Below are 12,234 nucleotides of genomic sequence, written 5' to 3'. Positions count from 1 at the left end.
CTTTTATATACTTCTTTCTGAAACCCTCAGTGTGAATGATCCTCCTTTCCTACGAGTTGTCCACATCCTTGCATATTCCTCATCAGCTGACAGAACATGTCTTGTCAACTGAATTTTCCAAAGGTGGACTCCAATCAAGTCGCAGAAACATCAAGGATGATCATTGGAAAAAGGATGGACCCAAACTCAATTTTATAATCATATAGCAAAGGGTCTGAATACTTATGTAAATAAGTTATTTAAAAATATTTAAAAAATGTGAAAAAAATGATAAAAAACAGTTTTCACTGTCAATATGGGGTATTGTGTGTAGATTGATGAGGGCATTTTTTTTATTTAATCAAATCTAGAATAAGGCTGTAATGTAAGAACATTTTTAAAAAGTCAAGGGGTCTGAATACTTTCCAAATGCACTGTAAGTCAGTTTATGCCTCCTTAGGTCCATCTTATGATTGAAGCCTTTCCCACAGTCACCACAAATAACAGTGCATCATCCTGTGTCTCTATGTCAACAGTTCGGTTCCCCTTGACACCGAAGCTTTTCCCACAGTCACCACAGCTAAACGGTTTAGACAGTTTCTGCATGGTTAGGTTCTGCTTGAGACCGACACTTCTCCTGTGTGAGTCTGTAAATGTGCAGTTAGGTGCTCCTTGCGAATGAAGCCTTTACCACAGTCACCACAGCTAAATGGTTTCTCTCCCGTGTGAGTCAGTATGTGTCTCATTAGGTCCCCTTTCTGGCTGAAGCTTTTACTGCAAAAAAAACATCTAAACGGTTTCTCTCCTGTGTGAGTCAGTTTATGCATGGTTAGGGTCCCCTTCTGACTGAAGCTTTTCCCACAGTCACCACAACTAAACGGTTTCTCTCCTGTGTGAACCCTCATGTGCCTGGACAGATGTCCTTTTTGTTTGAAGGTCTTGCCACAAAAGGGCCATGTGCAGGTTTCCCCCATTATTGTGTTCAGATCCAATGGTGGGCTGCTGTCAAGTCCTACTGGGCTTCTGCTTACAGCTGAGCTGCGGCTGCAGGCGATGTTCTGATTATCTGGAGGGTCACAGGGAATGTCAAGACACTTTAGGTGGGTCACAGTGACAAAAGGTGTGAGATCCACTGGTTTAGAGTCACTCTCTCTGCCCTTCACAGTCTGTGTTTGGGGAAGAGTCAAGGACCAAAGTGGGTCCTCCAGATCACATTCACTTTTCACACCTGAAGGAGTGAAATCGAACTCTATGATATCAGGCTCCAGACCTTGAAGCTGCTCTTCCTCCTGACTGGTCCTGACTTCCTCCTGTTTCTCTTTAATCTGTGTGGTCTCTGGGTCCTCCTGCCCCAGACTGGGGCTCCACTCCTGCTCACAGTGCTGCTGCTCAGGGGGAACCTCCTCTTCAGAGTCAGTGAGAGAGATCTGCAGGGAGTCTGGAGGGAAGGAGCAGAAATTTGAATCAAACAGATGAATTCAAGATGTCTATGATCTATACAGCCGAGCAGATAACTAGGGCCAGCTTCTAGACAGAGACTAGGTACCAGTTTATTTATCCAACATTCCACTCCCTGTACTCCATGTCATTTTCCAAAAAGACTGGCCTTTCTGCCATCTTCCAATATGAACATTCTATCATTAACGAGCTCGAGGAGAACAGAGTATTTAATCCTGATTCAGCAACCCTCACAGCTATCCTCCAATCACAACGATTATGCAAATATTGGAACTCAATTCTTTTTTTTTTCTCTCCAGAGAACATGCCAGTATCTGGTTGCTAAGCAACCGTTTTGTTCATCCAAACGAAACAGTCGTAAAGTTGCTAGCTTACATCTCAAACTAAATACATACTGCAAATCCAATCACAAAACGTCTTCGCTTTGATTTTAAGCCTCAAAATACAAAAAAGATCATCAAGGACAACAACCACCCGAGCCACTGCCTGTTCACCCTGCTATCATCCAGAAGGCGAGGTCAGTACAGGTGCATCAAAGCTGGGACCGAGAGACTAAAAAACAGCTTCTATCTCAAGGCCATCAGACTGTTAAACAGCCACCACTAACAGAGAGGCTGCTGCCAACATACAGACTCAAACCTCTGGCCACATTAATAAATGGACATAATAAAAGGTATCAGTAGTCACTTTAAATACTCATCTCATATGTATATACTGTATTCTATACCATCTACTGCATCTTGCCTATGTCGCATGGCCATCGCTCATCCATATATTTATATGTACATATTCTTATTCATCCCTTTACATATTTTTATTTATTTATTTAACCTTTATTTAACAAGGTAGGCCAGTTGAGAACAAGTTGCCATTGGAAACTGCGACCTGGCCAAGATAAAGCGAAGCAGTTCGACACATACAACAACACAGAGTTACACATGGAATAAACAAACATACAGTCAATAATAGAGTAGGAAAATCTATATACAGCATGTGCAAATGAGGTCGGATAAGAGAGGTAAGGCAATAAATAGGCCATGGTGGCAAAGTAATTACAATATAGCAATTAAAACACTGGAATGGTAGGCTGTGCAAGTTGAGATACTGGGGTGCAAAGGAACAAGATAAATAAATAAATACAGTATGGGGATGAGGTAGTTGGATGGGGTATTTACAGATGAGCAATGTACAGGTGCTGTGAGCTGCTCTGACAGCTGGTGCTTAAAGCTAGTGAGGGAGATACGAGTCTCCAGCTTCAGAGATTTTTGCAGTTCTTTCCAGTCATTGGCAGCAGAGAACTGGAAGGAGAGGTGGCCAAAGGAATAATTGGCTTTGGGGATGACCAGTGAGATATACCTGCTGGGGCGCGTGCTAAGGGTTGGTGCTGCTATGGTGACCAGTGAGATATACCTGCTGGAGCGTGTGCTACGGGTGGGTGCTGCTATGGTGACCAGTGAGCTGAGATAAGGCGGGGCTTTACCTAGCAGAGACTTGTAGATGACCTGGAGCCAGTGGGTTTGGCGACGAGTGTGAAGCGAGGGCCAGCCAATGAGAGCATACAGGTCGCAGTGGTGGGTAGTGTATATGGCTTTTGTGACAAAACGGATGGCACTGTGATAGACTGCATCCAATTGGTTGAGGAGAGTGTTGGAGGCTATTTTATAGATGACATCGCCGAAGTCGAGGATCGGTAGGATGGTCAATTTTACGAGGGTATGTTTGGCAGCATGAGTGAAAGATGCTTTGTTGGGAAATAGGAAGCCGATTCTAGATTTAATTTGGATTGGAGATATTTAATGTGAGTCTGGAAGGAGAGTTCACAGTCTAACCAGCCACCTGGGTATTTGTAGAATACACCAGCAGCGAGAGCGACATCATTGATGTATACAGAGAATAGAGTTGGCCCGAGAATTGAACCCTGTGGCACACCCATAGACTGCCAAAGGTCCGGACAACAGGCCCTCCGATTTGACACACTGAACTCTATCAGAGAAGTAGTTGGTGAACCAGGCGAGGCAATCATTTGAGAAACCAAGGCTGTTGAGTCTGCCAATGAGGATGTGGTGATTGACAGAGTCGAAAGCCTTAGCCAGGTCGATGAATACAGCTGCACAGTAATGTCTCTTATCAATGGCAGTTATGATATCGTTTAGGACCTTGAGCGTGGCTGAGGTGCACCCATGTCAATGACTGGAACTAATTGAAAAAAAAAAAAAAAAAAATGTTTTTAAAAATCACTGAAGCTGAAGACTCATATCTCCCTCACTAACTTTAAGCATCAGCTGTCAGAGCAGCTTACAGATCATTGCACCTGTACACAGCCCATCTGTAAATAGCCCATCTGTAAATAGCACACCCAACTACCTCGTCCCCACATTGTTATTTATTTTTGCACCCCAGTATCTCTACTTGCACATCTATCACTCCAGTGTTAATGCTAAATTGTCATTATTTCGCAACTATGGCCTATTTATTGCCTCACATCCCTAATCTTACTACGTTTGCACACACTGTATATATATTTTTTTATTTTGTGTTATTGACTGTACATTTGTTTATCCCATGTGTAACTAACTCTGTGTTGTTTATGTCGCACTGCTTTGCTTTATCTTGGCCAGGTCAAGGTAAAGGCCAAAACAGTCAAACACTACATCTAAACATGAATCGATTCACAATTCTGGGACAGATCCAGAGACATAAATCCCACTCCTTTCATAACACATCATAATAATTTCACGAATGCAAAGCACACACTTCCTCTACACTGTTTACACAATTTCAGCAGACAGTATTTTTTTCAGTGACAACACGTAAGCTGCTCTGGCATCAGTCTTCCATTTATATTTCATATTTTACACACAGGTGTTATGAGAATCACCTAATTATCCCATATTTTACACACAGGTGTTATGAGAATCACCTAATTATCCCATATTTTACACACAGGTGTTATGAGAATCACCTAATTATCCCAGGTAATCAACTCAGTTCGAACTTATAAAAGACACACCCTCGTCCACTTACCCATCATCCCAAGGGCCGTATGCCTTTGGGGGAATCCCCATCGCCATCTTGGCGGACGGTCCAAATCATTAGCCAAGCAAGGGAAGTTTGCAACGTAAGCCCATTAGCTCTCGTTTTTTAGTCGAGTTTACATGTGTACAATTACGTTCACTCCAGGGCCTGAAACTCGCCATAATTCAATTCGCGACGATTGTACATCCGCTAAGAACGGTCAGCGAAAAACTTAAAAACAACGGAGAAGTTAACGTACAAGTGTAAATAAAAACGAATGCAAATTGGTTTGAAATTGTGCTACTAATGCACATGACGGCACAAACACACCTCGTAAAAAGTCAATGTTTTGTTTGGTCATCTTTTGGAAATTGTAGAAATACAAATGTTCCTTCAGAAGTTCTAGCTAGTTATCTAATTCATTTGCTAGCCATCGTACAGTATGCGTATATTAATAATTCTATATTTAATAAGTAGACATTCACTCAATTGACTAGCGCATATAAAGCACCCACATGCTGCCGGTGGCTGAAAACACAATCATCCCGGGATGAACCAGTGACGAATTCCCGGCCAAGGGTGGTCCATTTAAAAATCATTTCTCGTGAGCCAAATAGTAAATGCAGTGTTTAAAAAAAAAAATAGTTATAAAGAATTCTTATCACTTTACAAGGTGCCTGTAACACCTAAAGATTTTGCAATTGTTTTAGATGCCATTCCCTCAGGCGTTGCTTTATTATTCAGGAACGTGTCAAGACCTGAACCTCAGAGCCTACCTTCTGTTGACCCTGTTGACTCATCAGTAGGAAAGACCTGACCCTCAGAGCCCACCTTCTATTGACCCTGTTGACTGATCAGTAGGAAAGACCTGACCCTCAGAGCCTACCTTCTGTTGACCCTGTTGACTCATCAGTAGGAAAGACCTGACCCTCAGAGCCCACCTTCTATTGACCCTGTTGACTGATCAGTAGGAAAGACCTGACCCTCAGAGCCTACCTTCTGTTGACCCTGTTGACTCATCAGTAGGAAAGACCTGACCCTCAGAGCCTACCTTCTGTTGACCCTGTTGACTCATCAGTAGGAAAGACCTGACCCTCAGAGCCCACCTTCTATTGACCCTGTTGACTGATCAGTAGGAAAGACCTGACCCTCAGAGCCTACCTTCTGTTGACCCTGTTGACTCATCAGTAGGAAAGACCTGACCCTCAGAGCCTACCTTCTGTTGACCCTGTTGACTCATCAGTAGGAAAGACCTGACCCTCAGAGCCTACCTTCTGTTGACCCTGTTGACTCATCAGTAGGAAAGACCTGACCCTCAGAGCCTACCTTCTATTGACCCTGTTGACTCATCAGTAGGAAAGACCTGACCCTCAGAGCCTACCTTCTGTTGACCCTGTTGACTCATCAGTAGGAAAGACCTGACCCTCAGAGCCTACCTTCTGTTGACCCTGTTGACTCATCAGTAGGAAAGACCTGACCCTCAGAGCCTACCTTCTGTTGACTCATCAGTAGGAAAGACCTGACCCTCAGAGCCTACCTTCTATTGACCCTGTTGACTCATCAGTAGGAAAGACCTGACCCTCAGAGCCTACCTTCTATTGACCCTGTTGACTCATCAGTAGGAAAGATTGGTTTCTCTTTTGGTCCAGTCAACAACAGAGCGATACGAACCTTGTTTCAGCAGGATGCTGTATCTATACCTTATTGTCATGCCTTATTGGAATGGATTTATTGATAATATCTGTTGGGAAAAAAGTTTGGATGTTGCCACACAACATACCTACTTGTGAACAAAATTAAGGAAGTTTCCTTTAAAAAATGTCATAAATATTTTTTAAAAGCTGTTAGAATTGTAGGTGTCTGTATGTCTCTTACTATCCCCTCAGCCCTCAAATTAAGTGGACAGTTCTGATGACGTTTCATGACGTCTGACGAGTATACACTTACAGGGCGAGGGAGGAAGAAATGATGAAAAATATCTATTAACAACAAATCAATACAGGAAGTACGTGTGGGAACACAAGTGTGTCTGTATATATAAATAATATAAAATGACAATTGGACTAGGGGGTCTAGGGGCGGGGCCAGGGGGTACAATATCACATTACACATGGACCTTAGGATAGGGTGTCTTAAGTGTTTTTTGACAGCAGCCTCTGTCTTCCGTCTCTTTTCCGTAAACACGCGTTGTAACAATGAGGGGGTTCGAATAATCTCACCCAGGTGCCCAAGCAAAGTCGGCTCAAAATAAGTGACATAATTAAAGCATGTGTTGTTGGCTAATTAGTAAGATTATGTGATTGGTTTTGATTTTTAAAAAAGCTACCTTCACAATGAAAACTAATTAGAAAACGCAAACATTTGTTTTAACCGAAAATATATGTTGTATGTTTCTGAACGACGCACCATCCTACATTGTCGACAAAATGACCGAGCAGTGTCTTTGCCCGGTTCATCCAGGGCCCGCGTAAAGTAACTCCCTCGTGGAGATATGGCTTTGTGAAAACATTAACCCTATAAAAAGTTATCAATTTAAAATCGTGTATTTCTCGATAATATGAAAGATAAGGTCGTTCGACTTACAAAACCGTACCGCAAGTGATGCGTGTTAATGTTCCTAAACTCTCCTTATACTGAGAGTCACGATCAAAGGCTACATAGCCACAGATATAAGAATGATTAGAACGGGTGTCCCTATTCAAGTCAATTATGCTATAATGTTTGGATGGCGGCCATTACGACTGTACACATAGGAGCACAGCAGGAAGAATATCCAGCAATCTGTGCTGTGATTTGTTGAATCAACTCTAATGAGATGACAACAAATGCATCCCCATTGCTTGAGCCGCATCAGTTACAAGCCCGTTCTATTCATTCTTATTTCTATGTTCATAACTACGTACCTATTCTCGATAACTTTAGTGGTATCTCTGGTGTGATCCTCAGCAGTCTCCGTAGCCGATCATTCTCCTCCTGGTACTCCACTACCGTTTTCTCAACTGCCCCGACAATCTCCACAACAGCCGCCGTTAAGCGCTCATTTAGAAACACACTCAACAACTGTAGTTTAGTCATTTTCAGTCGAATGAGAGTCGGGTAGCCTATTTAGTATTGTCAGTGGGTATTTCTTTACTGCACACAGGGAACGTTGAAAATAAAAACAAGTCGTCTCCAATCCTACTTCCGTGCTCTAGTCAAGGAATTTTAGAAAATGCATTTTATTCTAGTGGGTGGTTAGTTTAGAAATGCACAACAGGCGCCGCCAGCTGGATGGGAGTTTACTACTGTGTAAGACAGCCTATAGACCCTAAGTCTTTAAATGTCCTTAAGTGGACACAACTTATTGAATCACTGCTCCTGCTGCTTAATTCACAGTAAAAGCAGTTTCTGTGGCACATAGTGAATAAATTATATTCTTTAAAGTTGGAATCCTTAATGGTAAAACTGCCACTTTTGTTTGGGATATTATACCAACAAAGAAGTTTACAGAAAACAACGAACACAGTTTTTTCTCTCCCTCTGACATCACTGCACGCTTCAATAGATCAGAAGAATATGTCCTGCACAGGAGGTTGGTGGCACCTTAATTGGGGAGGACGGACTCGTAATGGCTGGAGCGGAATCAGTTCCAGCTATTTATTATGAGCCATCCACTGATGTACTGCAATTTGTTTTTACCACACTGCTCATTTACATTTAGTCAACAAAACAAAAACTCTATAACAATGGCGCTGAGGTGAACAGTGGCACTGTTTCCCCTAATGTGGATTCTGTCTTTAATAAGTCAGTGAGGTTGATGCTGTCAGAGCTCCAGCAGGTGTATCTCACTGATCATCCCTAAAGCCAACACCTCATTTGGCCGCCTTTCGTTCCAGTTCTCTGCTGCCTGTGACTGGAACGAATTGCAAAAATCGCTGAAGTTGGAGACTTTTATCTCCCTCACCAACTTCAAACATCTGCTATCTGAGTCAGCTAACCGATCGCTGCAGCTGTACATAGTCTATCGGTAAATAGCCCACCCATTTTTACCTACCTCATCCCCATACTGTTTTTATTTATTTACTTTTCTGCTCTTTTGCACACCAATATCTCTACCTGTACATGACCATCTGATCATTTATCACTCCAGTGTTAATCTGCAAAATTGTAATTATTCGCCTACCTCCTCATGCCTTTTGCACACAATGTATACAGACTCTCTTTTTTTCTCCTGTGTTATTGACTTGTTAATTGTTTACTCCATGTGTAACTCTGTGTTGTCTGTTCACACTGCTATGCTTTATCTTGGCCAGGTCGCAGTTGCAAATGAGAACTTGTTCTCAACTAGCCTACCTGGTTAAATAAAGGTGAAATAAAAATAAAAAAATAAATAAAAAGAGACAGATTGAAACGGTTTATCGTGGTGAAAAAAGTAGATCTCGTTGTGAGTTCGTAGACCCTGGTGTGATATAAAGACACGTGTTAGGCTTGCCTCACGACTCACCTTGAATTGAATTCCTCTGCTCTGTCAATCGCTACATACGTTCAGTCTGAAACTGTCATTTGTGTGACTTTAAAATGAGGGGCGTTGTACAAAACAAATTAATCAGCGATTGGATCTTCTCTAACAAGTCTAACCAATCAGAGTTATCACAGTTAATGATGTCATCACGTAGTCCGGCTCTTGCCCAACCCTTACGTTTCTATGACCAATCAGAATGTTGGGGAGATTGGCAAATCCAGGCTCAACGTGGAGAAGAAACATCAGTTGGCCAGAGCCATGTGGATGGGTAGCCAGGCAAACGCTTAACAGTGGGTTTAAAGCCTAATGAAGGTCCATCTAGGATCCTTCGGCGGAGGGCATGCTGCAGCTCTGGTTTCCAGGGTACAACACCTTTGTGTTCAGTCAATCAAATCAAACCTGACTTTGAGACATATTAAATGTAAACCAGTTCAGTTGAAAAAATACCAAAAATGTTCATAGCCTTTAGTAGTGTCCGATCTACCTGCCGAGTGGTTAGAATGTTGGATTAGTAGCCGAAAGGTTGCAAGATCAGATCCCGGAGCTGACAAGGTAAAAAATCTGTTGTTCTGTCCCTGAACAAGGTCGTCATTGAAAATAGGAATTTGTTCTTAACTGACCTGCCTAGTTAAAAAAAAAGAAAAATGGAGACTACAAACTGTTCTACATTTTAAACTAAGGGAGGGACATATAAAATACACTCTGATGACCAAAAATAATCTAGGCATGTATTCATTAGGTTTCAGAAGGGAAGCAAGGCTTCTTGTACATTTCACTAAGATGTGCTCAGTATAAACTAAAGAGCCAGTAAACACCCCATGTCATTACCCCAGATAAATTGAATGTAATGTAAGACTGCAGACAATTTCTGAAGTACCAACTACCAACCAATCAGTGGCTAAACATAGTCCCTGTCGGTATATACCCTTAAACATTGTTTTTATTATTTAACCAGGCAAGTCAGTTAAGAAGAATTTTTTTTTTCAATGATGACCTAGGAACAGTGGGTTAACTGCCTTGTTCTGGGGCAGAACGACAGATTTTTACCTCGTCAACTCAGGGATTCGATTTTGCAACCTTTCGGTTACTAGTCCAATGCTCTAACCACTAGGCTACCAGCCTTGTGTCCCAGCTTAAATCAAAGCTGGGACCCACTGTTCCTTGGAGGCGAAGATGTGGATGTCGATTATGGCAGCCCCCAGCACCTCTCTGATTCAGAGGGGTTGGGTTAAATACTGAAGACACATTTCAGTTGAATGCATTCAGTTGTTGTATATTGTAGCTATTGTAGGAAGCAGTAACTCCCCATTGCTGACCTTTACTCAACTAAAAATACTTTAAAGTACTACTTAAGTAGTTTTGGGGGGTATTTGTACTTTACTTTGTATTTTTTTGACAACTTTTTCTTTACGCTCAAGGATTTCACCATTAGGCCAATGGTGACTTTAAAACAGCTACAGAGTTTAATGGCAGTGTTAGGAAAAAGGAAAAAAACTGAGGATGGATCAACAACATTGTAGTTAATCCACAATAGTAACCTATTTGACATAATTGAAAAGAAGTCGGCCTGTACAGAATAAAAATATTCCAAATCATGCATCCTGTTTGCAATAACTCACTAAAGTAAAAAATTGCTAAACATGTCCTGAATACAAAACTATATGTTTAGAGCTATGCACAGGGAAAGTTCTAGAGGAAAACCTGTTTCAGTCTGCTTTCCAACAGACACTGGGAGACAAATTCACCTTTCAGCAGGACAATAACCTACAACACAAGGCCAGATATACACTAGAGTTGCTCACCAAGACAACATTGAATTTTCCTGAGTGGTCTAGTTACATTTTTTACTTATATCGGCTTGAAAATCTATGGCAAGATTTAAATGGCTGTCTAGCAATGATGAACAACCAACTTGACAGAGCTTATTAAAAAATAAAAAATAATAATATGCAAATATTGTGTGCAAAGTTCTGAGACTTACCAAGCCTCATAACTGTAAGCGCTGCCAAGGGTGATTCTAACATGAATTGACCCAGGGGTGTGAATACTTAGGTAAATTATATATCTGTTTTTCATTTGGGTGTCTGGATTCTTTGACAATTTATAGGGCCTTACTCTGACACCCCCTGGTATAGATGTCCTGGATGGCAGAGAGTTCTTCCCCCGTGATGCACTGGGCCGTATGCCTTACCCTCTGTAGCGCCTTGTGCCTTCATATGCCAAGCAGCTGCCATTAAAGTGGTGATGCAGCTAGTCAATATGCTCTCAATGGTGCAGCTGTAGAACTTTGAGGATCTGAGGACACATGCCAAATCTTTTCAGCCTCCTGAGGGGGATATAGGTGTTGTCATGCCCTCTTCTTGTGTTTTGACCATGATAGGTGTTGACACAGAGGAACTTGAAACTCTTGACCCGTCGGTGTGAATGGGGGCCTGTTCGGCCCTCCTTGCCTGTAGTCCACGATCATCTCCTTTGTCTTCATCACGTTGAGGGAGAGATTGTTGTCCTGGTACCACACTGCCAGGTCTCTGACCTCCCTGTAAGCTGTCTCATCATCGTTGGTGATCAGGGCCATCACCGTTGTGTCATCGGCAGACTTGATGATGGTGTTGGAGTCGCGAGCGGCTATACAGTCATGGGTGAACCGGGAGTACAGGAGGGGACTAAGCACGCACCCCTGAGGGCGCCCCATGTTGAGGGTCAGCGTGGCGGATTTGTTATTGCCTACCCTCACCTCCTGGGGGCGGCCTGTCAGGATATCAAGATCCAGTTGCAGAGCGAGGTGTTCAGTCCAAGGTTCCTTAGTTTATTGATGAGCTTGAAGGGAACTATGGTGTTGAACGCTGAGCTCTAGTCTACGTACAGCATTCTCACTTAGGTGTTCCTTTTGTCCAGGCAGGAAAGGGCACTGTGAAGTGCAATACAGGTTGCATCATCTGTGAATCTGTTTGGGCAATATGTGAATTGGAGTGGATCTAGGGTGTTTGGGATGATGGTGTTAATGTGAGTCATGATCAGCCTTTAAAAGCCCATCTTTTCAGATTCCACAATGATTATTTAGATGTGTACACAACATCACCGCACTTTGTAAGTCACCTTGATTTAGCACGTGTGAGTTTACTAGGACTGCATAGGTTTTGAGAGATCTGTTATCCTTGTGGAGCCAGACTTTCACCACCTTTAGCATCACACAGCCAGAGTGATTTGATAGGTTCAGGTAGACTGTAGTTGGCGGTGAGCTGACCATCAGGATACTTATCCTTTTCTTCAACCCTTTTCCT

General features: G+C 42.4%; 1 protein-coding gene across 2 annotated transcripts; it reads right to left on the bottom strand.

Moving 5' to 3' along the window:
• Positions 1-303: 303 nt before the first annotated feature.
• Positions 304-7,661, bottom strand: LOC118369010 (zinc finger protein 2-like). 2 transcript variants are annotated; one of them, XM_052497764.1, is made up of 3 exons: positions 5,779-5,941; positions 4,462-5,338; positions 304-1,417 (listed from the first exon to the last, which is right to left on the bottom strand). In XM_052497764.1, the coding sequence occupies exons 2-3, from the start codon at positions 4,466-4,468 to the stop codon at positions 588-590; spliced, it is 837 nt and encodes a 278-aa protein (XP_052353724.1). In that variant the 5' UTR covers positions 4,469-5,338; positions 5,779-5,941; the 3' UTR covers positions 304-587. The 2 variants fall into 2 exon arrangements, with proteins under 2 accessions (XP_052353724.1, XP_035609414.1); XM_035753521.2 differs by lacking the exons at positions 4,462-5,338; positions 5,779-5,941 and adding an exon at positions 7,356-7,661.
• Positions 7,662-12,234: the final 4,573 nt, after the last annotated feature.

This window comes from Oncorhynchus keta, chromosome 35 (assembly GCF_023373465.1).
Source record: "Oncorhynchus keta strain PuntledgeMale-10-30-2019 chromosome 35, Oket_V2, whole genome shotgun sequence".
Classification (NCBI taxonomy): domain Eukaryota; kingdom Metazoa; phylum Chordata; class Actinopteri; order Salmoniformes; family Salmonidae; genus Oncorhynchus; species Oncorhynchus keta.
The sequence above is the reverse complement of the archived record's forward strand: the minus strand, read 5'-3'. Positions and strand labels throughout refer to the sequence as shown.